The sequence below is a fragment of the Heloderma suspectum genome, chromosome 8 (assembly GCF_057233095.1).
Source record: "Heloderma suspectum isolate Gila_16-S chromosome 8, 16-S_ref, whole genome shotgun sequence".
In the NCBI taxonomy this organism is placed as follows: domain Eukaryota; kingdom Metazoa; phylum Chordata; class Lepidosauria; order Squamata; family Helodermatidae; genus Heloderma; species Heloderma suspectum.
This window is the reverse complement of record NC_139465.1, coordinates 37,522,757-37,548,641: the sequence shown is the minus strand read 5'-3', so window position 1 is coordinate 37,548,641 and position 25,885 is coordinate 37,522,757. Positions and strand designations below refer to the sequence as shown.

The window sequence follows — 25,885 nt, the reverse complement described above, 5'->3', positions numbered from 1 at the left end:
TTATTCAAGGAAGGGAGAGCTGGTGGAGATTGCATAGCCACAAAGCATCCTGTTGCAGAGAAACCAGGCCTGATCTGCCTGTTGCCCAGGTGACCGGCCTCCTGTCTCAACCACAAGGCTGAGAAATGAATGCATATATCTATTTATGCGCACACGCACACATGCACACCAAAACATTGCCTATAAGTAAGAGGATGGCTCTGAATAGAAGGAAAGATGTCTCAGGCAAAGCAGCTAATCTCAGTAAGCCAGCACCTGATTAACCAATAATAAACGTTCATCTCCTAGAGGGACTCCTTTTTCAGATCAATTTCTAATTTAGCAAAGACCATTTCACCGCCGTGCAGCATTCCAGGCAATTACATCTCCAAATCAGATTAAAAGGGATGCTTGTCAGTCTTGATTCCTTTTGATTTGATTCTCCATCTTCAGCGACTCTTTTCCTAGTCTCTCCCCTGCCTCTCCCTCATACCCAGAAGGACTTTCAAGCAGCAGAAAACATTAAAAAAAAATCTGTTTACCTACCTATTATGCTCCCCCTTCTCTGGAAAAATGTGCTATTCTGCTGTGGTTTTAGCCTAGCTTCGCCATAAATGGCTGTGAAATGGACTTCTCTCCCCAGTGCACCTGCATCATCAGTGTCGTCAGCAGGAGCTGAGCTTGAGAAACGTGCTTTTTGCTCCGGAAAGCTGCTGCTGCTGCTGCAGGACCTTCAGAAATGGCTTGGGTACCAAATTGCAGATGTGATGCACAAAGGCAGCTTTAAAAAGGCTGGGGGTGGGAAGCAGGAGAAGCAGCTCCAGTTCCCTTATTTTACACAGAGGTGTCACATTTCCAAAATAATTTATATCCATCCCCTTTGCTACCAAAGGGCGTTGCAGTGAACCAAAACAGATTCTTTTGCACCCAGCAATTTGAAGGGGCCACGACAATGAGCCGTTCTCCTCCTCCTCCTCCTCCTCCTCCTCCTTTTCCCACAGCAGTGTTGTAGCTTTTGAGAGCAGCTGCTCAGTTGCCAGGGTTAGAAGGAGAGCATATAGTGCTGGGGCTTTATTGCCTTTGCATCCTCCCTGTCTGCCAAGGCGGGGAAAGGGGCCTGCTAAAATGCACAGGCTCCTGCTTCACATGCATCCATGTTTCAGGATGGGCTATATGAACTACACAGAAAAGCCCTGTACAGGTGAGGCATCCTTCTGCAGGAAGGGCAGATACGATTTGCACATTATAACAACCTTCTAGGTTATTTTATAGATTAAATGTCTTCTGTTATAACCATTTCTAGGGTGGTAGCTGCGTCTGTCTGCAGAGCAAACAACAGACTTGAAGCACCTCAGATACTAGCTAACAAATGAATTATGGCATAAGCTTGCATGGGCAGGAGTCCACTTCACCAGATGCATCTAGTCCACGAAAGTGTATGCCATGATAAATGTAGCAATTACTCCTTGTTCTTTTTTTCTAGACTGGAACACTCAGCGAGAAGTACAGGTCAGCAAGGTACTGAGAAAAAGGTTCCATATTGCACAACAACAATAGACTCCTATAAAACTACAGGAGGATATTTGTGACACATTTGAGTGCTGTTGTGACCAGGAGGCCTGGAACATATTCATGTTAGTCACAAGTCAATCCCCAGAGCTTGGAGGACCCCTGATGCCACGTGGAAGACTGAGAAACCGGGATACTCCAGTTGCCGATTAGATGGCAAGTCCAGAACAGCCACATAGGGAGTAACAATTCTTTTTTTCTCAGAGAGGAAGGCGTGCTTAAGGCATAAAGGGCCCAGGTTCATATCTTGTGCCCATGAAATACAGAGTGCTACTGTGAAACCAAACTGGCATGTGAGCAAATGTGTGTGAATGATATAGACTACTGTGTGTTAAAACACCATACACCAAGTAAGCCAGAAGTGGTATAAGAGATCCTACAGGCAGCCAGGCTGTCTTTCCTTTCAGCAGCATCCCATTTCACATCTGGTGCCAGAACCTGGGAAAGCTGTGCAACTGTCAGGGCCATGGAAAACTGAAGGGCCTATCAAGTTGACCCTGCTAGATCCAGCAACGTCCCTCCCTGCTGCTCTTCCAGTACTTAAGACACCAGCACTGAACGTGGGAGTGCAAGCTTGTCAGTGTGAGGAACAGATTCCTTCTAACACCGAATTCAACTGGTAAGTGCCAACAGGGTTGTAGCCAAAATGGGGCCACTGAGAGACAAGAGGGAGTTACCAGCATGCTTGGGGGAATCCCAATGTTTGCAGGAGTACTTTTCTTTTCTTTTTAATAAAACCTAACAGAGCAATCCTCCACCACCACCACCCAAAAAACAGCCCAATAAGAATTAAGCATGCTCAGTAGCAATGGAGTATCATGAAGGAGGGCATGGCTAACTGTTACCTGGAACAGGAGGACATTTTGTTGCAGGTCAAAATGACCCGCAACAAAAATAAATAACGAAATAACGGTCCTTTGTGACACTGAAAGAGATACAGAGTAAGCATCTTGGAGCAAATGGCACAGCCGTTTGGAGGGTGGCCAAATGTCTAGGATTGACCCTACTGATCATGAAAACAAGTTGTCTCTCAGAAAAAAAAAACAGTCTCCAATTCAGAGAGAAAGGGAAAACAACTTTGAAGAGGTTCCTCAATGTGCTTCCTCACCACTCAAAAGTCCCCCTTGCCCCGACATTAACAGAAGCCGGACAACAAAAAATTCAGTGACAGAGCACTAGAGCCCTAGAACATTATTTCCACAACAAAGGAATAATTTTGGACAAATTCCTATGAGAATTTGGAAGACACATTTGGAAGGCACATTTCTGCCCATATTTAAAAGGCCACAAATGCCTTGGATACCATCACTGATGGGGTATTTTTAAAACCAAAACCCCCTCAAAACTTTGTTCACTCAGCAAACTTATTTTTAAACCATCACCACGGCAACAATCCCGTTAAGGTGCTTCACATGAGGCTTCGCCACAGCCTTACCCGTGCCTCTTTGCAAGGTAGAAAACAGACAAGCCAAATTTCTGTTCACCCTGTTGAAAGCCACCCTCTCCCAGCTCATGTGATTGGTCAAGGCAGGGGCAGCCGAAGACCATTTGCTGCCTGCAGCAAAGATCAACATGGTACCCCATTCCATTCTATGTATGAAAGCAAACTGGCCTGCCAGGTGAATCTGTCTTCAACACTGATGGGACAGCATCCCCTAGTGCACCTGGATGTCAGGGATGAGTCCAAGCGTCTTGAGATGTCTGACGGCTCCATTCTGAATCAGAGTTGGAACAGCTAGATCAGAGCCCATGGGAGGGACCCTCCCCAGTGAGCCATGACACTGGGAGAGATTCCTCCGAAGGCCTTCACAAACAGATGGCCCAGGCTGACTACCTGCCCCCTCCTTCCACTGTAAGAACTCAAGTTTCGGAGGAGGTGGAGGAGGAAGAGGGGTGAGACTTGAGAGACGCTAGGGTGTGTTGCAAAGCAAAGTGGGAAAAGTTAGGGGCAGGGCTCAGACTCTCCGCCAGGATAGCTATTCTTGGAAGCCAACGTAGGAGGAAGCCATCACTGTGAACCAAGTCTGACCATGACGTTCACACCCAAACTGTCTGGCAACTTCACTACCCTCTGGTTCGTCTCTTCTAATTAGAGATCGCATATTAGTTGTTTAAGAGCCTGAGGCAGTCTAAGAGCTTCCTGGAATCTGCATTTGTAAAAAGGCTAGTCTCTAGCAAAATAAAATAGTATCATCCTGAAGCTTTGTCTCCTTGTGGTGTTGATTGTGAAGGGAAAGGACAATCAATTTCTGACGCTGAAGGCAGCAGGCTAACTTAGGAGGCACAGAACAGGCTGCATGGCACACAGGTTTTTCCTCCAACACCTTGCTGCCACCTCCCAAGATCTGTCGCCTGAGGTGACTGCCTCACTCTGCCTAATGATAGGGCTGGCCCTGGGTCAAGGAGCACCTGCTTTGCCTGCAGAAGTCCCCACAATTCCACACCCAACATTTTGAGGCTTTCTATCTCTTTGCCATCTTCTCTTCCAAACAGCTCAGCCTTTTAGTGGAGGACCGAGGCTGACTGGAAGACTTACAGAAAGCATCTAGGATCTCTCATTCCTAAGGACATGGCATTCTCTGGAAACTCTCAACTTAATGCCCTGGCCACGGGTGTGCCTCTGCTACAAGCTCTCTGAAACCTGCCAGATCCCCTCCAAGGTAAACAGCTAAACATTAAGCAGGAACTCTTCTTCAGAGGGCGGCAGGGAAAGTTAAACAGCCAGAAAAACATTAAAAAGAAACAACTCTTTGCTGGCAATGAGATGCCCAGACATAAATGCATTGGCTTGGACTTAAGGGGGTAAGGGGTGGTAGTGGGTGGAAGGAAGAAACCTGGGTGCTTCCAGACAGAGGGGTCCTAGCGTTAACCATCAGAAGGTTTGGGCAGCTATTGCATCATTTCTTCCTTAATGGATTTTCCATGGTAAGGAAAACGCTGGAAGAAGTGGTGGGAAAACATGGGAGGATTACGACTGGAAGACAACAAGGTCTGGAGCCCCATGAAATTCCATGAATGGGGTAGGGTGTTGGTGCTATAAAAGCCTCACCTGGAAGCATCCCTTGTGATGCTTTCTGTCATTTAAATGAGTTTTGGGGAAAACAGAGGCAAGCAAAAGACCCCATTCCTACACTAGGAATGTCTACAAGGTAGGAGGATTACAGCACAATCCTGTGCATGTTTAGGCAGAAAAAAAAAAACTACAGCTCCCAGTAGGAGAATGAGTGAGTGACCTGGTTCACATGTAACAACCAACCATGGGTTAAGTGATTAAACCATGATTGTTTGGGGCTGCATGGCACCGAGTGAGCACACTGCCTCCCGCTCACTCACTACTTCTGCTTTGCATCCACTGTCATAAACAGCCCAGGAACACCTGCCCTGTTCCTTGGTTGTTTGATGCGATGTCCTGGCATTCTGGGTTGTTGAGGGAGAAACAACCCAGATTTTTAACTCAACAACAAACCATGGGTTACAAGGCTGGGTTGTTTCCCCCTCATCAACCTAGCATTTTAATCCAACAACAAACCATGGGTTACAAGGCTGGGTTGTTTCCCCCCAACATCCCAGCATTTTAACCCAACAACAAACCATGGGTTACAAGGCTGGGTTGTTTCCCCCTCAACAACCCAGCATTTTAACCCAATAACAAACCATGGGTTACAAGTCTGGCTTCTTCCCCCCTCAATAATCCAGAGTGCTGTGCTGGGTTCAGACATCAGCACAAGCAACCCAGGAATGGGGTGTTCCCAGGTTATTTGCTAAACTGAATGCAAAGCAGAAGTGGCAAATGGGTGGGAGGCAGTGCCCAACAATCCATGTGTAAAACAACTCATGGGTTGTCATTAAGCGAGAACCGGTTAAGTGTGTGTGCCTGGGGGGAGACTAGGCTTGTCCAAACCAGCCCTAACTGTACCAATTGGGCAAGGGGGAGCATTCAGTCATGCAAACCCCACACCTGCAGTCCAAAGTAGTACCGTCCAGTGATCATTTTTGCCCCATGATGAGCTGCATGTCTGGAGAGCCATTCATCTTTCTTTTCCAGTGGATCTCTTTTACAATAAAAACCCATCTTAACAAGCCAAAGCTTGTTAAGCAAAAATTAAGTTTAAATAAAATAAAACAGGGCAAGCAAATCATGACCCATGGTTGCACAGTTGGTTGCACAACCATAGCACAATTTGGCCAAAAGTCAGCTTGGCAACAGCTGCAATAAACAAATTGTTCCAGTTTGCCATGACCTTCAAGAGGGCTCACACCTTTTGGCTGTTGCTGGTCGGAGCCTGAACAAATCACCAATACTGGCTCCATCACAAAGTGTGGGCAGGCTGGTATGGGAGAAGGTAGTCCTTCTAGCTGGGTCCAGCATCCTACCATGTGCGTACTGAATTTCCACATTAAGCAAGGTTGGAACCAGTCCACAGAGTGGCTAGAGGTTATTGCTGTGATCTACAAGATGACATGTAATACCAGAACGGCATGGCTTGACTGCAAGGAATTCTAGTCATTACTTAAATACCTTAGACCAGCCTTCCCCCACCAGGCTGGCTGGGGGCTGCTAGGAGGTGTAGTCTAACCCATCTGGGGGACACTATGTTGGGAAAGGCTGCCTTACACTAAAAGCTAAATAGCAATCTCAGTGAAAAATCTCAATTTGAACCAGAAAAAATGCTCTGCTCATCAATTTGCATTGCTCCCCGATTCAGGTTACGTTAGCATTTTGTGACTTTCATACCATGTTGACATTTCCTAACAACCAGCCAGCAGAAGTAGCCATGGCCAAGTATTGTACACATCTGGTGGCTAACCCAACAAACAACACTAGCAACAAAGATTTATCTCAGGATGGCAAGGAGGGTGAGGTCTTGCGGTATTTAGGATGAAAACACTGGAAAACCCCAACACAGGAGTGACTGTGCTGCTGCTGGTGGAAGGATGGATAGATCAGCCTGGTAAATAAGCACACAAAAGTTAATAACTAGCAACACTTGTTCACTAGAGGTCTGTGTTTTCATGCCTCCTCTTCCAGAGCCAGCATGGAAACTCTTGTTGTTGGGTTAACTAGCCTCTTCTACCAAGCAGGTTGGTAGAGGAAGGATGGATCTCGCCATCCCCCACCCCCTCACCCCAGTCTGCTGCATTTCTGCGCAGGTCATGGAAGAGGAGATGTTCTTTCCTCTGCAGTTAGCACAGAAACTATGCAGGCTGGCAGAGGAGGAGGAATGGAGCAATCTCTCCCTCTTCCATCAGCCTGCTCATTCACCTGCACAGGATTTCTGGTCACCTGTGGTGACCAAACAAGTTGTTAAATATAAGGCTGCATTACATTTTAGTATAACACTGCCACACACGTCAAAGTTTCTTGGGCCAAAAACAGTATTTTCTGCCCATAAATTTCATGGCTTTGAAAAAGATAGCAAGAATCGGGTGCCCAGCAAATGTTGCTGCAGAGTTCCGCATCTGCTCATCATCCTGAATGAGAGAAGATGGGGTGTCTCACAGAATACAAACAAAATGTTTTTTTTAAAGGATAACAACAATAAGTTGAATGATGTTTTTTCTTTCTAAATGATTGTTACAGAAATGCAAAGAAACTTACCTTCCACTGCAATGAATGAAACCACTGATCCCTTAGGTAACTGTTTGCAGCCTGCAATTAAAAAGAGAGAGAGAAGCAACATAAATGCAAGTATTTGATTTTACTAAATCCACACACCATTAAACCAAACTATAGGCCAATTACATGGTTTTTAAAGTCTGGAAAGTAGCCCGTCATTTCATTTGTTTGAACCATCAGCCTTCCACGTCCGTCCCTGGATTGCTGCTAGCTTCAAAACACATCCTTCGCATGCACAGAGGATTGTTCTCTAACAGCAATCAGAGGTGGTGATTTTTCTGCTTTGCAACTGATCCACTTTCAAAGCCAGCAGTAAGTGGAGACGTAATTGCAGCAACAACCTTCAAATAGCCATGAAACACCTCCTGGGCCCCTCCAGCACTGGCCTTGCTGTAGTAGAGGCTGGTGCCCATTGCTGGTGGTGGGGCAGAGGGCAGATGTTCAATATACTACCCAGACTGTTGGAGGAGGCCAGGAGAAGATCATGCGTGGCACACAGCAGCTGCACGCCATGCACTGGAGGAAATGTACCTGGTCATGCGGGGATCTCTGTGCTACAAGACAGGCAGGGGGTTCCTGCCCATTCACCCCAGATATGGAGCTGCCTCTGCCTTACCCTTTTTACTGGCCCTATGGAAATGCAGCTGATGCTCATCTCCTCTACCTCACTCCACCTGTGTGCATCTCATCCTCTGGAGTACTTTCCAGGTATTACAGGCTACACCTGCCATCATCCAATGGCCAATGGGCCACACTGGCTGGGGCTGATGGGAGTCATAGTCCAAAACATCTGGAGGGCACCAGGCTGGGTAAGGCTGCCTGTGACAACAGCAGGCGGGAAGTGCATTGCCTTCACAAAGGCAGTGAATATACGTGTTTCCAAGACAGAGTATACTAGGACTGCTCTTTCTTTTCCCACCATGCCCCACCCTCTATGGCCACCCCAGATTTACTTCTTCATTTAAATATATTTCATTTTCATTTAATAAATGCATATTTTTAAATGAACTCCAGTAATGTCTATTTGGCACCTTCAACCATCTGGGTTCTCAAGCAAACAACACCAATAAATACATGCAGATAAATAAGTTCTAAAAACAAACAATAAGAACCAAATAATAAGACGACCAGTGAAAGCATCTCAAGAACAGTAATCTCACTGCTTAAAAACAGTACAAGAATCCAGAGACCCATTAAAAACAAACAAACAAAACACCAAGCCAGATGGCTTTTTAAGAGATACATTTAAAAGGATGCCCTAAGTAATGAGGCTGAAAGATATCTGTCACTTGTTCCTCAGAACAATTCTCGGGTCCCTAGGTGTGTGGCTGATATAGTGTAGTTCTTGGAAACTGGATCAAACTCCATAACATGTACAGCTTGGACATCTACTCTATCTAGATGGATTAAATTTTGTTTTGACCAACAGGATTCTTACTACTATTCTATGATCTAACAAGCCCCTTACAGAAATACCTGGGTGAAGGCTGTATGCTGTAAATTGGTATTTCTTCATTTGAACTTTTTTCTCTGGGCAAGGAAAAGGCAAAAGAAATTATTTTGTTGAGATTGTACGATACTGAACAGCAAAATTTGATATCTCTGGGAGCTAAATTTTGTTCTTCTATTTTTGGCATTCAATTCCCAATTTGGAACAAATAGCTAACTTCTCTAAAAACTGTTCATGTTTATAAACCTTGGGTTGCATTTGCACTGGCCTATATGAATTCTCTTCTACTTGCATGCCAGAGAGGAGATTCAATAAGGATGCTTCATTGCAACTTTGTTGGCCCTGTGGTTCAGGGGATTTAAAGACTGTAATGCATGTTTTATTGTACTGCAATTTCTATCAGGGTATTAGGCGAGAACTGATAGTGCCTTTATTATCTATGTTTCCTGGAAGAGACAATCTCTTCTATGTATCTAACTGTTTAGTCAACACCATTCCTGCAGTTACTGGAAAAGTCGCTAAGTTTTTTCTGTTGCAGTTGAGTTGAGAGCTCAATTAACCTGTTTTTGATTTGCTCAGCATGGATGATATACATCTTTGTATATATATTGTTGCTCTATATGTTTTTGTACTTGTATCCTGTATACCTTGCTTTTTCAATCTGGCCATGGACCGCAATAAACAGATTTGGATTTGGAAAAGGATGCCCAAGTCTGTGCCTTGAATTAGGCATGGCAAAGCTACACAGCATGGAAGAAGTGAGAAAGAGAGGGATGGTGTAACAAACATCATGCTCAATTACTGGATGTGGAGAGGAAAACTAGAAATCACCCTTTAGACAAATGGGTATGAACAATATTTATCTCACTAACTGGTTAACACAACCAATAAATTAACAATTATACTGACAAACAAAAACCACTAATGAACCCAATCCCCAAACACTGTTGGTTATGCAACAAGGGTGTCTGGTTTTTCTGTCACCAAAAGGGCAGAAGTCTCTGTCATAAGAAGTTCCCGTCAGTCTAATAGTTTACTGCTTTTACATCCACTTTTTCTGTTCTTAGCAAGCTAACTTATACCAGGTCAGACTATAACCTGATTTTCATCTAATGGTAATCCATGGTTTATTTGGCCCATGGTTAACCTATGGTTTGTTGCCCTGGAAGACAATCAAACAAATCATGGTTTGTTTTCCCAGTCCCTGGGTTGTTTGTTTCCCTTCTCCTTTGCCTGCTTCCTTCCTGTATCCCAAATGCCTTTATGGTGCTGTAGTACTCGCAAGTGGAGAAGCTGGGTTTGTTTTAACCACTCTTACCCACCACCTCTGTAGCCTAGAGAAAAAAAAACAGGAACGCCCCCACCCCACCCCGGTACTGGGTTTGTGCATAACAGCAACCCATGATTTAAGCAAGCCAGACTTCACAACCCAACAACAAACCATGGGCTCTCTTTCTGGGTTGTTCAAGGCTAACTAACCATGGTTTCTTAGCGCAGCTGGGTTCACAAATCACAACAACCCAGAATTCAGCAACTCATACAATGGGTTAGCAGTATGTGTCAACTCAGCCTCTTTATCCATCTAGCCTAGTATTGTCATCCAATCTGACTGGCAGTGGCTCTCTGGGGGTCTCAAGCAGGGATGGCTCTTTCCCATCACCTGTTACATCAGAGGTGGGCTTTTTTTTTTTGCCCCCAAGGGCTGCATGCAACAGTGGGTCAGGGGCTACATGCTGAAGGCAGTGGTACATGTGGCCAGGGTAGGGATCACTGGGAAATCCAGCCCTTTTGGGGTCCGACAGATTCCCAGAGCAACCCTGAGTCAGTTTGTATTTGCAAGCCGAGCTGGGGGTTGTTCCCGAAATCCAAGAACTTTTGCAGGTGTGTTTCCCGCCCCCCTTTCCTTGCATAAAAAGCAATTTGCGCAAATTGCAGCTACATTTTGTGTGAGGTATGCAGATGTTGGCCTCAATGCGTGCAAATTATTGCTGTAATTTGTGTAATTCGCACAAATTGCTTTACACAAATAAAAAAACGCCTGGAAATCCGTGAGCTGGCCTAATTCAATGCAGATCGGAAAAGCGAGCCAAAATCTGGAGGGCCGAGCTGACTAAAGCTCGGTGAGCTTCATCCCCTGGACAGATACCTCTGACATCCCTAGGCCAGGGCTGGCACCCCAACACCCCCCTCTCTCTCTCACACACACACAGGATGTCAGAGAATTCCACGACGGATCTCGGTGAGGCCGAATGCCAGTGCATTCAACCCCCTGAAATCCATCGTGGAACGAAGCCCCTGCCCCCCCAACCCACGAAAGGCACGTGGGACGAAGTCCCTGCCGCCCCCACCCCACGAAAGGTGCACGAAATGGAGCACTTACCTGCTCCCATCCATGCTGCTTTGCGAATGGCGGCCCTCCTGCGGCCGCCATTCACTTCTTCCTCTTCATAGCCGTGATAGGCTACGTAAATACTTACGTAGCCTATCACGGCTAACTCAGGGACGCCATTTGCGTCCCTGCGGAGGCCGTGATAGGCTACGTAAGTATTTATATAGCCTATCACAGCGGGGGGGGGGGGGACCCAGTGTACGCAAATGGCGGCGGCTACCACCATTTGCGTACGCTGGGTTTCCCCCCCCCCCGCCATGTTAGGCTACGTAAGTATTTACGTAGCCTATCACAGCAGGGGGAAAAAAACCCAGTGTATGCAAATGGAGGCGGCTACCGCCATTTGCATACACTGGGGTTTTTCCCCCTGCCATGATAGGCTACATAAATATTTATGTAGCCTATCACAGCTCAATACAGGGACGCAAATGGCAGTGGCTATGACAGCCACCATTTGCGTCCCTGCAGGGCTGCCCCAGTGGCTGGATGTCCGGCTGCAGGCAGCCAGAGCCGGCCAGCGGCTCCGCAGCTTGGCCGCAGAGCGGAGCTGTCTGGGCAGGATTCTGGGGGGAGGGACGGAGCGCCTCCCCCCTGTCGAGGATTCCGGGGGGAGGGACGGAGCGCCTCCCCCCCACCACGGATTGCCCGGCGCAGAGCCAGGTAGGTGTTTCGTACATCCCTAACACACACACAAATATACACATACACAGTCTTTCCTCCTATCTATCTCTCAGGGTCAAATGAAATATTCTCTCTAGCATCCATTTTGGAACTATGCCTGCTAGATCTTTTTACCTCCATGTAATCCAGTGGAGCCATTTTTTCTTTTCTTTTTCTTTAAAAAAGCCCTCCCCCGTGGAGGGTGAAATTTCAGAATGAAAAGGGTGGGGAGAAAGCTAAACACCTCCTCTCCTGAAATGCCATGGTCCTGATACAAAGCAGGGATGTATGCTTACACAGAGGGAGAGGGAAAGAGAAGTAGCATGCATAGCTCCACCATGTATGCTAGACAGAATGTTTTGTTTGGCTGTCACTTGCGTTCTCTCTCTCTCTCTCTCTCTCTCACACACACACACACACACACACAACCTTTCTCACATGCAGAGAGAAACAGGAACAGGAACCTGGTTCGTATGTGGTGAGAAGCCACCGTGGGTGAATTTCCCTGCAGGGCTTCTCGTTGTGGCGGCAGCCAACATTTTGAATATTTCAGCCGCAGCAAGGTCATGCTGCAGCTTGCCATTACGTGCAAACCTAGTGAGGGTGGGTTGCTGGGGTGCCTGACAAGCTACCCGCAACCCTAAAACCGCCCATGGGTTCTGAGTGGCTTGTCAACCACCCCAACAACCCACCCTTGCCCGGTTTGCACGTAACAGGAAAGTATGGTGTCCCCCACCGTGGCTTGAATATTCAAAATGCTGGCAGCTGCTGCAACAAGAAGCCCCATGGGGAAATTCACCCACAGGGGCTTCTTGTTCAGTGCAAACTGGGCCAGTGACACAGAGCCTGCCCCCCCCACCAACACATACACATGGCCAGACATATATAGTGATGGTATAGTGGAGCCAGGGCTCACAGGAATGCAGCACCGGCACTTTTCCATTAGCAGGGACAATGATGTCACCTGCCACCCGCCTCAGAATGCCCTGTTCCCTCTGAACTTAGCTGCAATCCTCACAGTAGCTGGGGGGAAATGGATTTTCCCAGCAACAATATATTGTTCCTTATTGTAATGCAAGGTATTTAGGGATGGCTTGGTTTTGAATGAGCAATTAAGACCCATTAGCTTTTTAAGAGAGAGCGCTGGAGGGGGGCTTGCTGGATGCTCGGCGCAGACGCAAGGAGCGACAACAGATGGAGGGCGTAGAAAGGAGGCGTAGCGCTCGCTTGGCACGCAAACCACAGTCGCGTCCCGAGGACCCAAGGGAAAGAGGAAGAACCTCTCCCTAGCCCATAAGTTCAGGGTCTTCCCGTGGTTCTCCTTCAAATGGGGACCAACTGCCTTACCTGGCGCTTAGGCTACTCTGCTATCTTTCCCTAGTGCTGTTCCTTGCTTTGTCGCTAGTGATTAGTATCTGAAAGAGTCATAAAGGAATAAAGTCTCGGAAAGAGTTCCTCGTCATCTGTGTCCTGAGTTGGCTATTGGTGGGGACTGCAAGAGGCAGCTAGGGCGCTCCTGACAATGAGCACCCGAGCTTCCAAATTTACCACGACATCACTGATATAAAGTGACACACTGGCATACACACACACACCCTCAGCGAGCAGGAATGGGGAGATTTAAACCTCCCCTCTCGCTGAGATCCCATAGTGCATCTTTTTCCAGCACCAATAAGTAGGACATTGTTACCTGACCTGCAGTACTCCTGTTTTGAGCCTTGCAGCAGCTGACATCAGAAAAGTCTATGGAGGTGGCATAGCTGTGAACATTTGGGGGAACTAAGGGAACGCTGCACGCTACTGGCCTTCTGGCAAATATGCCCATTGCTAAACATTACATTCCCATCCTACTATAGCTTCTGTTGCTCTCACCATCTATATTACTCAATAGAACCCCATGAAATGGCTTAAGCAGTGAATAACTGTTGCAAAGAACACACAGTGCCTTTTGTGTAAACCATCTTAACAATCTTGGTCTTCAACATCAACAAGAATATCTGGGGGAGATCTGCTACAGCAGACCTTTTGCACGTGAGCTGCCTTTCACCTGGTGCATGGCCGCTTCATCACGTTTGCAGTAGCAACACTAATCTGGCTGTTTGTTCTTCAAATGTTAGAGAGGACTGGCAAACTTTGCCTGTCGTGCTTTGGTCATTCTGGCGTGGGGGAACTGGACATTCTCTAGGGATGTGTAATGATAGTTTTTCTTTGCTTTGTTTTGCTGCCATTATCATCTTAGGTTTCCAGCTCTGCAGTTTTCCCAACAAGGAGAACATTTCACACGCTGATTCTTTTGTTTGCTACAATTGGTTTGTCTTGACTGCTTTGTGCAAAGTTTGCTTTGTGCAATATTTATTTTGTGACCTGCCTTACTCATGCAAATGGGAAAGGAGTATATAAGAGAGAAAGGGAGAGAGAGAGGCTGGCTTTGCACAAAACAGTAGTGCTTTTAAAACATGAACATTCTAGTCCACATGGTTTGGTCACTCCCACTTGGCTCCTACTCCCAGTGGAAGCAGTAGAACACTCCATCCCTGGGCTGTTTCGTGTGAAATACGAACACAGAACTCCACCGTGTCCCTCTTCTGACAAGAGTTCCTGTTCAGATGTCATGCTCAGTATCGTATTTTTTAGTCGCTCCCGCTGGCAGCAAGAGCCACTGCGCCACAAGAACCAGTATGCTGGCCCATTCACAGCAGAAGGGTTTAAATTCTGGGTTACTGCTGCATGTGATCCAGGCCAGAGAAAGACAGAGACAGAGAGTGAGAAAGAGAGAAGAAAAAATTAGATTGAAGAATGCCAAAAGCAATGCTGCTGTGTGCAATTACTATTGTTTTGACTTTGAAACCTAAAAGCATTGAATTGTTGGTGTTGTTTTAAATAAAAAGCTACTCCACTATCAAGTGTGAGAAATAAATCTCTATATTTAGCACCTCTCCTCTGGCTGATTTCCTTAGACGAGCCATGGTAAGTTTCAGGTTTTCCACAACCCTTGCAATATAAAGGCTTGTAAAATATATTTTCTAGGGAAGGGAAGGAAACCCTTAAAAAGTGGATGTCAGGAACTAAGCCTAAAATAGAAACAGGTATAAAAAAGAAAATGGGACATATGGATGAAAAGGGGGGGGGGGGTAAAAATAACCATGCACACAATTTTATTCCTAATCTACCTAAACCTTTCCCCTGGAAGAATCTATTATCAGAAAATAAAAATAAAATTGTTGTGCTTACTGAAAAACTGGCGAGCTGCATATAATCTGCAGCCATCATTATGCTTATCAGAAATTTCTGTTCTGATTCTTTTTCCTTCTGGGTCCACCAGATTGCCTGGAATAGACTTTTAAAAAATCGCAACACTATGGGGCAGAACTCAGCCAAATTTAGAACCCACTCTAAGCAAACACCCAATGGGAGAGTGTGTTGTTCTGACCAGTCTTCTGTCTAAACAGCCCTTAAGCAAATAGATACAGGTGGAACACAACTTGGTTTTGCCATTGTATATTATTATTGGTAAATAATGAGCATTTATACAGCTTGTTGGTGGTAAAAATGCTCCCGTCATTATCTTGTAATACTTACAACCACGCTGCAAGGTAGGTTGGTGTTATTAGCCAAATTGTCTAGAATGAATCTGAATGGGAACAGCCAGAACAGGGGGAGGCACCCTCCGTAGCGAGCTCAGATATGGCAAGCCTTTCTTCCCAAGACCCTGACACACAGATGGCCCAGCCTGAACGCCCCCCCCCCTTTCCTCCACCGTGAGAACCCAGGGTTCGGAGGAGGAGAGCGAGGGGCATGACTTGAGGGACACCAGGGTCTGTCGCAGAGTGAAGCGGGAAAAGTTAGGGGCACGGCTCAGATGTTCTGCCAGGTTGGCCACTCGTGAAAGCCAACTTAGGAGGGAGCCACCCTGAGAGAGTGGCACACCTGCGAAGCTAGTCTTGCCCAGACTGCTGGCAACTTCTCTAACTTCCACTTTGGCTCCTCTGTTGATATTCATAGATGTGTGGATTAGCTGTTTCATTGCAGTCTAAGAGTTTCCTAGAATCTGCATTTGTAAAGTAGCTAGTCCTTAGCTAATAAAGTAGCTGATGCCTTGTTTCCTGGAGTGTGTTGATTGCAAAGGGGGACGACGAAGGAACGTGACACCAATGTTGCAGATGAGAGGAATGCAACACTAATTTGCAGATGGAAGGAATGCTCCCACAATTTGGGCTGTCACAACTCAGAGCTGCAACACAGGTGATTTTGTCCCCTGTATCTCAGGCACTTCCTCGCAGTAATTTTCCACCTCTTGGTGTAATGCATACATCATACAGATTACCGCAGGGGTGATGGGGAACCTCAGGCAAGGGGGCCAAAACTGGCCCTTTGGGGCTCGGCACATGGCCCTTTGCTTCCCCTGGCCCCGGCCCCTTTTCCCCCAACCGCCAATTGTCTGGCAGTATCCTGCCTTTTGTGCCATTTTTTCCTCATTCTAAATGCTTGAGATGCCTCTCCTAAGGCTTATTGACTGGCAGGAAGAGCTATGCTGGAATGGCCCCGCTGCTTTGCATTTGGCCCCACACACCACCGGAATGCAGCCCCCCAAGAGCTTCTCTGAAATGGAATTTGGCACTCGGACTAAAAGAGGTTCCCCACCCCTGTATAAGAGAGTTGTGTGCGTGACACAGTCTGCACCCACTACTGATGCGGATTGGGGGCCAGGGAAACTCACTACGTGTGGTATTGCTGGGAGCCCAGGAGTCACCTCTACCTTGGTAAGGCCCCCAGGATCCATGACAGGGGTGGCAGAAGAAGAGGGAAGGTGGCGTGGGGACTGGAGCCACATAGGAAGCCCTGACCCATTCCCTCAGGTGGCTGGTTCTCTTGAGCCAGGGAGGGCACCTCAGGAGCAACAGCTTGCTCGAGAGTAAGAGTAAGAGCTTACTCATGAGCAAGAAAAGGGAGGCAGGAAGTGGGCACAGCTGGAAACCTGCATATAAAAGGGCAATAGCAAAGATGCTGAAGCTGAAAAGTTGGATTGTTTAAAATATTTTTTTTTTACCATCACTGCTAGTACTCCCTCTTTCAGTCCCTTCTGATTTATGTAGAGCTGAACTAGCTATGGCATGGGTCCCCAACATGGTGCCCACAAAGCTCTCCCCTTCCTTCCCCATTAAAAAGTTGTTTTAAGAAAAACCTTGGGAAATGTTAGGGCAGTCTTCTTTTCTCCACTCCTAGCCTCTAGCCTCGCTCTTTCTCTCCCCAGTATACCTTTACTTTGTTATTTCCCCCTCCTTCCCAGCCTCGCTATTTCTCCCCGCCCCCGCACCTCTTTAGTTCACTTTTGACTAGCCAGGCCCGCACGGCAGCCATTATGTGACTAGCCACATCCATAGGGGGTGCCATTTTGTGGTGGTGCCCACAGCAGTTTCTTAAATTCCCAAATGTGCCCATGGGTCCAAAAAGGTTGGGAACCCCTGGGCTGCAGTAACAATACAAACTGTTGTATGCTAAACGATACTATCTATTGGGTGAAAATTATCTTTAGTGAGCCCTTGTGTCCTTTTCGGATAGCCTATGAGGAAATGAACAGTTGTTCTTGAAAGGGGTTTGTTTAATTCTCAGGGGTGAAATTAGGCTTTTCTGAAGAATATATAAAGAATTTAGGGACGGAGCTTGCCTAAATGTTTTTGAGGCAGAGAATGGCTGCCATATCCTTACAAAGATGAACAGAACAACTATATCTGTTTCAAAAACAGCATCATTGTATAAGAATTTCCCTTTCACTCCTTTTGTTCTACCTTATTTAAAAGATTTGCAGAGACATAGATAGGATGGACGCTAAAGCTTGGGTAAATCTGATGTCTTCAACTGTGTTAGAAGGAAGATAACAGAAATAGGCCTTACCTTAAGCGTACCTGTCCTTGTGGCTTAAAACAGGTGGAAGATGTACACAGTAAATATCATCCTTTGTATAATGTGCCGAGGGAACAATATTTGGGTCAGATTTTAGAGAGATATCTGAGGAGGTCTGTCCATGAGACTGCAATCTACCTGCCTTGTGGGCAAGAGAGCGATCTAACTGCTGCAAAGACTGCACATTTTCTGTCTACAGTAATTGGTGTTAGGGAAAAAATTCTTAAAGGATAACGCTGTGCCTTGTCAGGGAGATTCAGAACCTTATGTTCATGAGATTTTTATCTAATTTTATATAGGTTTGTGTACAGTTTACTTATTTTAGTTAAATGTCACGATTCCCTTAGCCCCCACTTCACTTCAAATGCCCAAACATAAACAGACGAGAGGCTTCAGTCTGCAGCTTTTAATCCATTACTTCACAGGGTCATACAGATGCAAATTCTCAGAGAAACTCTCCGGCTACAAGGAATGCCTTCAGGGGATCCAAACGGAAGTTACGAGAGTTGCCCGCCCGCCGTTTGAAGAGGGAGGTGGTCTCGCTAGCCTAACTTAAGGGGGGGAAGTCCCTCTCTTCTCGTGAGGCCTCTAAGCGCAGCTTCTCACACAAGGCCAATCAGGTAGACCGTCTAAGTTCTGCCCCTGTCTTCTCTCTCTTTGCGCCTGCGCCTGGCATCTATTAGGTCAATCTCCTGTTCGCTGCCTCTCATAGGGGCGTGGGGGTGAGGAGAGACCCTGAAGCTCAGCCATCTGTACGTTTGTAACCTGAGAAGCAGGCCTACTCATATCTAGACTAGTCTAGGAAAACACCTCCCCATGTCTCATGGTTCTCCTTCAGAATCTGAACTGCTACCCCACCCCTTGCGCTCAGAAACACCCCAGACACTAGAGATCCAGAATGTTAAGTTTATTCTATATGATCTGAATTTATGTTACCTTTATGTAAATACCATTGTATTGATATCCAGTACCTTGTGATGGTCTCATAATGGTATACAAATAAACAACTCTGAATCTCCTGCGAATACAAACTGATTTTTAAAACTAGATTTCTCAGGAGTCGTAACACTCCAATACCTGACATGCAACTGTGGACCATCATTGTGTGGCTGTTCATATGTACACATCACTGGGGGACGAGGGGGCCACTGGCCCAAGGAAAAGCTGGAAGTAGCAGGGCCATGAGAAATATAATGTATGGTTCCGAGCCCAATTCAAGGTGCTAGTCCTGACCTATAAAGCTTTGCATGGCTCAGGACTGTAATATGTGATAGAGCACTTCTCCCAGTATGAACCTACCTGTACATTATGATCAATATCTGAAGCCCTCCTCTGAGGGAGGTTCAGAGGATGTCAACAAGAGATAGGGCCTTTTCAGTGGTTGCCCCCTGACTGCAGAACGCTCTCCCCAGTGAGATCTGTTTGGCACCAACACTGTTATCTTCTCAGTGCCAGATTAGGACTTCCCTCTACTACCAGGCAGCATATGATGGAGCATATGATGGAGCATTTTAGTTTTGTTTCTTTTAATCAGGTCCTGGTTGTTTTATTGTCAACTGATTTTAAACTGTTTTACCATTTTAAATGTTAAAGGTTTTATATTATAAGAACCCAAGAAGAGCCATGCTGGATCAGACCAAGGGTCCATCTAGTCCAGCATTCTGCTCACACAATGGCCAACCAGCTTCCCATGAGAAACCCACAAGCAGGACATGAGTGCAACACACCCTCCTGCCCATGATCCCCAACAACTGGTGTATGTAGGCATACTGCCTCTGATACTGGAGGTAGCATATAGCCATCAGGACTAGTCGCCTCAGGACTAGTCGCCACTGATAGCCTTCTCCTCCAGGAATTTCTCCAATCCCCCTTTAAAGCCATCAAAATTGGTGGCCATCACTACACCTTGTGGTAGCGAATTCCATAGTTTAACTATGTGCTGTGTAAAATTACGTTTTATCATGCTGTGAACCGCCCAGAGAGCTTTGGCTATTGGGTGGTATAGAAGCAAAATGACTGAACAAATGAATGAATGATCATGCTTTCTGTCCAAGGCGGTAAACTTTACTACTTGGCATGGTATTTGGGTGTGTGCGATGGGGATTCAAATTTTGCAATCTCCTCTCTCGCATCCCGGTGAAATTTCAGTGGAAAGAATTGTGCGCAAAGAGGACTGCTCCACTTCAACTCTTGCATGTTTGAAATGGTTCTTAGAGAGAGCCATGCCGGGACGCTGCTAACACTTGTGTGGTCTCTCCCTTGATGACTGCAGCATCAAGTGACAGCCAGCATGTCTGACCAAACTAACACAGTTGGAAACCAGGATCAGATCCCAGTTTGGTAAGAAAAAAAAACCAAAACATGGTTTCCCAATGAGATGTAGTGGAAAACTATGGTTTAACAAACCCTGGAAGTTTTCAGTTGCCAGCCACAAGAGAAGACAAGCAGGCAGGCAGGCAAGGTGAGGCGAGGGGAGGGGAGGGGAGGCGAGGGGAGGGCGAACTGAGCACACAGACATAGTGTTTGTTCTTGGTCTAATACACCACGATTAATTAAACCAAGATTACTACATCTGAAACAGGTCACTGCGTTTCAGTGCAGCTTGTCCACATATTAGCTGCAAGTTCTTAAGCGAGGATCTCCTTTTTCGACCTGGTCTAGGGATGTACAAAAGTGACTTACCTTTCGCGGATTATGCTGATGGTGGGGGTGGGGAGGCGTTCCATCCCTCCCCCCGGAATCCTGGCCGGGGGAGAGGCGCTCCGTTCCTCCCCCCGGAATCCTCGAACGGCCAGCTGTGCTCCGTGGCAGCTCCACAGAGCAGCCAACCAGGCCCAGCCCGGCCAGGCCAGAGCCGTCCGCAGCCAGATTTCCGGCCGCGGAGGGCTCTGGGTAAAAAAAACCAAACAAACAAACAAAAACCAACCAACCGCATATGCAAATTGTGGTGGCTACGGCCGCCGCCATTTGCGTTCCTTCTTTTTGGCCGTCTTAATCTACGTAAATATTTACGTAGACTATGACGGTGAAAATAAAGGGGAACGCAAATAACGTAGCGGGCACTATTTGCGTCCCTTTTTCATTCACCGTTTTAGCCTACGTAAATCTTTACGTAGGCTAAAACGGCGAATCAAAAGGGGACGCAAATAGCACCCGCTATGCTATTTGCGTTCCCCTTTATTTTTGCCGTCATAGTCTACGTAAATATTTACGTAGATTAAGATGGTAAAAAGAAGGAACGCAAATGGCGGTGGCCGTAGCCGCCGCCATTTGCATACGCGGGTGTTGTTTTTTTTAAACCCACCCAACCATGATAGGCTACGTAAAGATTTACGTAGCCTATCACATCTTTTTTTTCTTTTTTTTAAAACCTAGCCATGATAAGCTACGTAAATCTTTACGTAGCCTATCACGTCTTTTTTTTAATTATTTTTTTACACAAGTCTGGAAATGGCGGCGGCGGCAGCCGGTCGGAAGACCGGCCGCCGCCACCTCCAAAGCCGCCGCTGGAGCCGCCGCCGCCGCCCAGAAGATCCGCCCCAGGTGAGTCTTGTCCCGGGGGGGATCCACGGTGGGGCGGGGGGGTGGCAGGCCGTTCCGCCACGGAGTTTGGGGGGCCGAATGCACTGGCATTCGGCCTCACCGAGATCCGTGGCGGAATTCTCTGACATCCCTAACCTGGTCAGGCTTTTCCAACCTGGTGCCTTCCAGATCTGTTGGACTACAAAACCCAGCATGCTGGTTGGGGGCTGCTGGGAGTTATAGTCCAACAGATCTGGAGGGCACCAGGTTGGGGAAAGCTGACTTAGAAACTCAAAATCACCAGATCTGAAACCATCTCTTTTTATTTTATTAGCCTATTTGATGTGAGATTTATCAACTGCTATTTTCATATTCTAATTCATTTTAGATTTAGAACTATTGTATTAAAAAAAAACACACCGATTTCCTATATATCTATACATAGGAAATCTGTGATTTGTAGATGAACACGGAATTCAGAGCTGAAGCTGTTTGCAAGTCTCACCTTTACTTTAAATTTTGGCAAAAAAGAGGAACTTTGTCTCACCTACCTTTGCCTAATTACCTTCTTTATTGTGTCATGCCTTAAATATAGCTTTCTCATCTGAATTCCCCAAGTAATTGGCTTCTATTTTAGTGTTCTACTCATGGCCTGCCAAGCACTGGGACTGTATCCAACAGAACCCGCTTGCATGGGGAGTCCATTCTTTCGACAGCATCTGCAGCCAGTCACGCATCACGGACCCAGACGCAACTGCTCTGGCTGAAAACAGACGGCAGCAATTGTTTCTGTGCTATGACGCCAGCACTTTGCAAGTGAGCTTTGCTCAGCCCCTGCGAGAGGGGTCCAACATAAACATTCATGGCCGCCCAGGATCCATTCAATTCCGTTATCAGTGCTGATGAAATCATATTGTGACCTCAGATCTTCAGAAGAAAAACATTCAAGCAAAGCGCTCCTCTTAGATGCCCATTTCTCACAACTTGCTCTTAATGGGCTTTCGGAACAACAACAAAAAACACCGCCAGCCGCTGCAGATAAAAATCTACCAGGCCTGCCAAACGCCCTTTACACTTGGCCAGGAGCTTTGAATTCAGGGTTGTTTTATCATTTTTCATCTTAAACAGACCACCCCCCGCTTAAAAAAAAAACCCACCAGAAAAAAAATGAGAATGCAGATGAATAGGGATTCCAAAAGAAACGTTTCGTTATATAATCCTTTTTAAAAACACACACACACTGTTTAACTAGAATGTTTTCTGATGTGAAATAATTCTGGAAATAATTCTGGGCAGATTTAGGGCACAATCCTATTGTGATGATCATAAGCCCCCGAACTCGGAGGCCTATGTTCATCCAATGCAGAGTGGGAGGGGCAGCAGAAGCAAACTAGTGCCTTCAACACTAATGATGGGGCAACGTTCTCCACTGACCTTGACGGCAGGAGGCTAACACAGGGGGCACAGAAGAGGCTGCATGGTACCCAGTTCTCTCCTTGAAAACTTTGCCGCTACCGCCTAGCGTCTGCAGCCTGAGCTTACTGCCTCACCCTGTCTAATGGTTGGGCCGGCCCTATATGTTTTGTATGCAGAAGATGCCAGCTTCAATCCCCCAGAACTCCAGTTAATAGGATCAGATAGCAGGTAACGCCAAGGACGTTTGCCTGAAACCCTGGAAAGCCACTACCTGTCAGAGTAGTGGGCTACATAGAGAAACAGTCTGATCTGACAAAAGTAGCTTCCTATTCTCTTTGAGGATGAAATCTTGTGAAAAGGGTTCAGTGGAAACACAGTCTCAATGAATTGTTTTAATTACTGTGTTTTTTTTAAATATGTACACAATATGGATATTTTTGAGAGTGAAAAGTGATGTTGTTGTTGTTGTTATTATTATTATTAAACAAAGGAAGTAACTTTGATCACAAGTGCGGGACATCTGGAATAGAAGAAATTTAAACAAAAAATAGATATAGTTAGAGGGGAACAACATCCCTCCACAACACATGCATTAGGTCTGACTGAAAACAAAATTCCTTTGCCGACTGAAATCTCTTGTGTCTTCTATTCAGTGCAAAATGCTTATTTTAAAAGGGGTGGGGGTAATGTTGCTAGGGATATCTGTCATTTTTGCTTGCAAGCAACATGCAAGCAGGCCCTGTTCGAAGCCCCGAATGCGATCACAAGCACATGTCTGCCGAAAATGTCTGCAAATTGCCAGACATGTGCTCATGTACGATTTGCGCTACTTTCCCAGTTTATTTTGTGCAAATTTCCCCTGTAGACTAAATCAGCCCATTGAGTCTAGGGAGGAAAGTGGCGCAAATTGAGGCACTTGTGTGGATTTGGGGGGAATCTGTGCAAATTTCATGTTCGATCGCTGCTCAATTTGCATTTTCTCGTGCGTGCAGAGTGAGCAGTGACCACAAATGCAAAGAGGAATCGAGACGATATTCAGAGAATCCTAGTGATCTTGAACATCACTCCTTTGCCCTAGTTGCTGCTGTTTTTTTTCTATGAAAAGAAATCAAAATGAGTGTAACCCACACTCCTAACCTCTTTTTTTCCTTTTTTGCTCCATCACAAAAATCCTCCCCCAAAGTCTCCTTCATTAATTCTGAGGCTGAATGTTCTCCTGCTAATACTCAGAGTAATCCCAAGTATTCTCAGAATAGCTGATATTGCTATTTGACTCCCAGTGCTATTCAATGGCCATGTTTGATATCAGACAGTTGACATTTTGCAGTATTCTTCTGTCACTGGGGAGCAAGGGGAGTTCTACGCCTATACTCTCACATTCCCACAGAGGCCACAAAACTCAGTTTTCCAATGCCCATGCTGTCTGGGGACAATGGGATTTTAGTCTAGACATCTGGAGGGCACCAGGTTGGAGAAGGCTGCCATAAACTCTCCCTTCTCCTTCCATCCCAACGCTCTCCCCTTGGGTGTAGCCCACTGGTTTATATCCTGGAGTCTGAGCTCCACCCCTGGGGCCCACCCACCTGGCTCCTTAACCATTTCGTTACTGTTTCCTCTTCCCCTGGACTTCCTGTTTAACCTCTTTCCTGGGCACTTTCTCTGAGCTTCCTTTCCTGCCCACCGTGCTGCTCACTCGGCCATTGGCCACAATATTCAAGAAGCATTTAGCATTTTGCAGTAGCGGAAGCTGATACACCAGGATGTATCACAGTCTTTGCAAACTCTACACCTTCGGGGAATACTCTCCAAAGTGTGCCAAAGACACCCAGAATCCCTGCAAAGATCAGTAATGTCGGGAGCTGCCCCTTTTCAGCATGCAATTCCTTTGCTGACGGAACTGCACTGGCTACCCATTCACTAGCGGGCCAAGGAGAAGGGGGCGGCAGAGGATGAGATGGCTAGATAGCATCACCAATGCAGTGAATATGAACTTGAGCACACTCCGGGAGAGAGCGGGGGACAGGAAGGCCTGGTGTGCTATGGTCCATGGGGTCATGAAGAGTCACACACAACTGAACGACTGAACAACAACAACAACTAGTGTACAAAGCCCTAAACAACTTAGGACCAGGATACCTGAGAGAGTGCCTTACCAATCTGCCCGGTCACTGAGGTCATTTGAGGGCATGTTCCTGGTGGTTCCACCTGGACCTATGGCCCAACTGGAGTCCACCTGGAGAAGAGCCTTCAGTGTGGTGGCCCCCTTTCTTTGGAATTCTCTGCCCCTGGAGGTCAGAGGCAGGTGCCAACACTGTGTTGCTTCCAGCACCTCCTGAAAACAGTTCTGTTCCAGGAAGCATTCCTTAAATGACAGCCACAGTTTTTATTGGCATTCTGTTTTTAATATTTTAATATGGTGTTTTAATCTTTTATATTTTTTTACTATTGTATTTCTTGTGTTCACCGCTCCAGAATCTGTTTGGATGGGGAGCAGTATACCAATGTTGTAAATAAAAAAATAATGTTGGCTAAGCTGTCTCTCAGCTGCTTCATCTCACTGCAGAAACCAGCTTGCTCCCAAAATCTCTCAAGCTTCCCCAGAAAATAACTTGGAACTCTTGTCATGTCATATGTTATAGTATTTGATGGGTGGTATGCAATACCGCTTTCTATTAGATAGCAAACAGCTGACATGCAATGGTGTTTTTTTCTCTCTCTCTCTTACAGCATTAGAAAGATGACATCTTTAGGGCTATTTGGGGGCTGCAAAATTATTGGTGGGGAAAACCAATTTAGATGGCAGGGATGCAAAGCTCCCCCGCGCTCCTCCAACTGCTAGCATGTCAAGGGAAAGTTTCTATTCTAGCCTTCTCCCATACCTGCTAAGCTTTCTATGCTCAGGGAATTCTTTTGGCTGGAAGCATTCGGTCCTTCCATGCCTCAGTCTTCACACCACAGGAAATTAACCGAATGGTCATCCCCACAGACAGTACGAACAGACAGTTATCAGGGCAACCCCAAACCCTGCCAACAAGTTTTGAATGCTGTTCTCTCTCCACCCTCCACCCCACACAAATGTGTTGGCAAATAAACAAAGAAAGATGACAGTAAGCTTTTGACGGTTATCAGTTCATCTTCACAAACAGAGAAATTGGAAGGACGTAACAATGGGAAAGCAGAGAGCTGTTCTTTTGTGTTTACTGTACCTGCAGTAAGACTGTACCCCCAGGGATGGTGAGCTGTAAACAATACTTAGGAGCATTCTCCCAAGAGAGCAGCTGAACATCTTCAATTGAGCTGTAGGAAATTGAGTTTTCCATGTACCCGGTTGGCTGCAGGAAAAACAGAAAGGAGATGAAGAAAAAAGATTAAGTGATTTAGC

General features: G+C 46.3%; 1 protein-coding gene across 2 annotated transcripts in view; it reads right to left on the bottom strand.

The window, feature by feature from the left end:
* CMIP (c-Maf inducing protein) overlaps nt 1-25,885 on the bottom strand; it is a 224,990-nt gene that overhangs the window by 82,060 nt on the left and 117,045 nt on the right. For both annotated transcript variants that reach the window (XM_084811985.1, XM_084811986.1), the window contains 2 exons: nt 25,710-25,835; nt 7,148-7,198 (listed from right to left, as the gene is read on the bottom strand). In XM_084811985.1, coding sequence (XP_084668111.1) covers nt 7,148-7,198; nt 25,710-25,835 — 177 coding nt within the window. The remainder of the gene's footprint in view (nt 1-7,147; nt 7,199-25,709; nt 25,836-25,885) is intronic.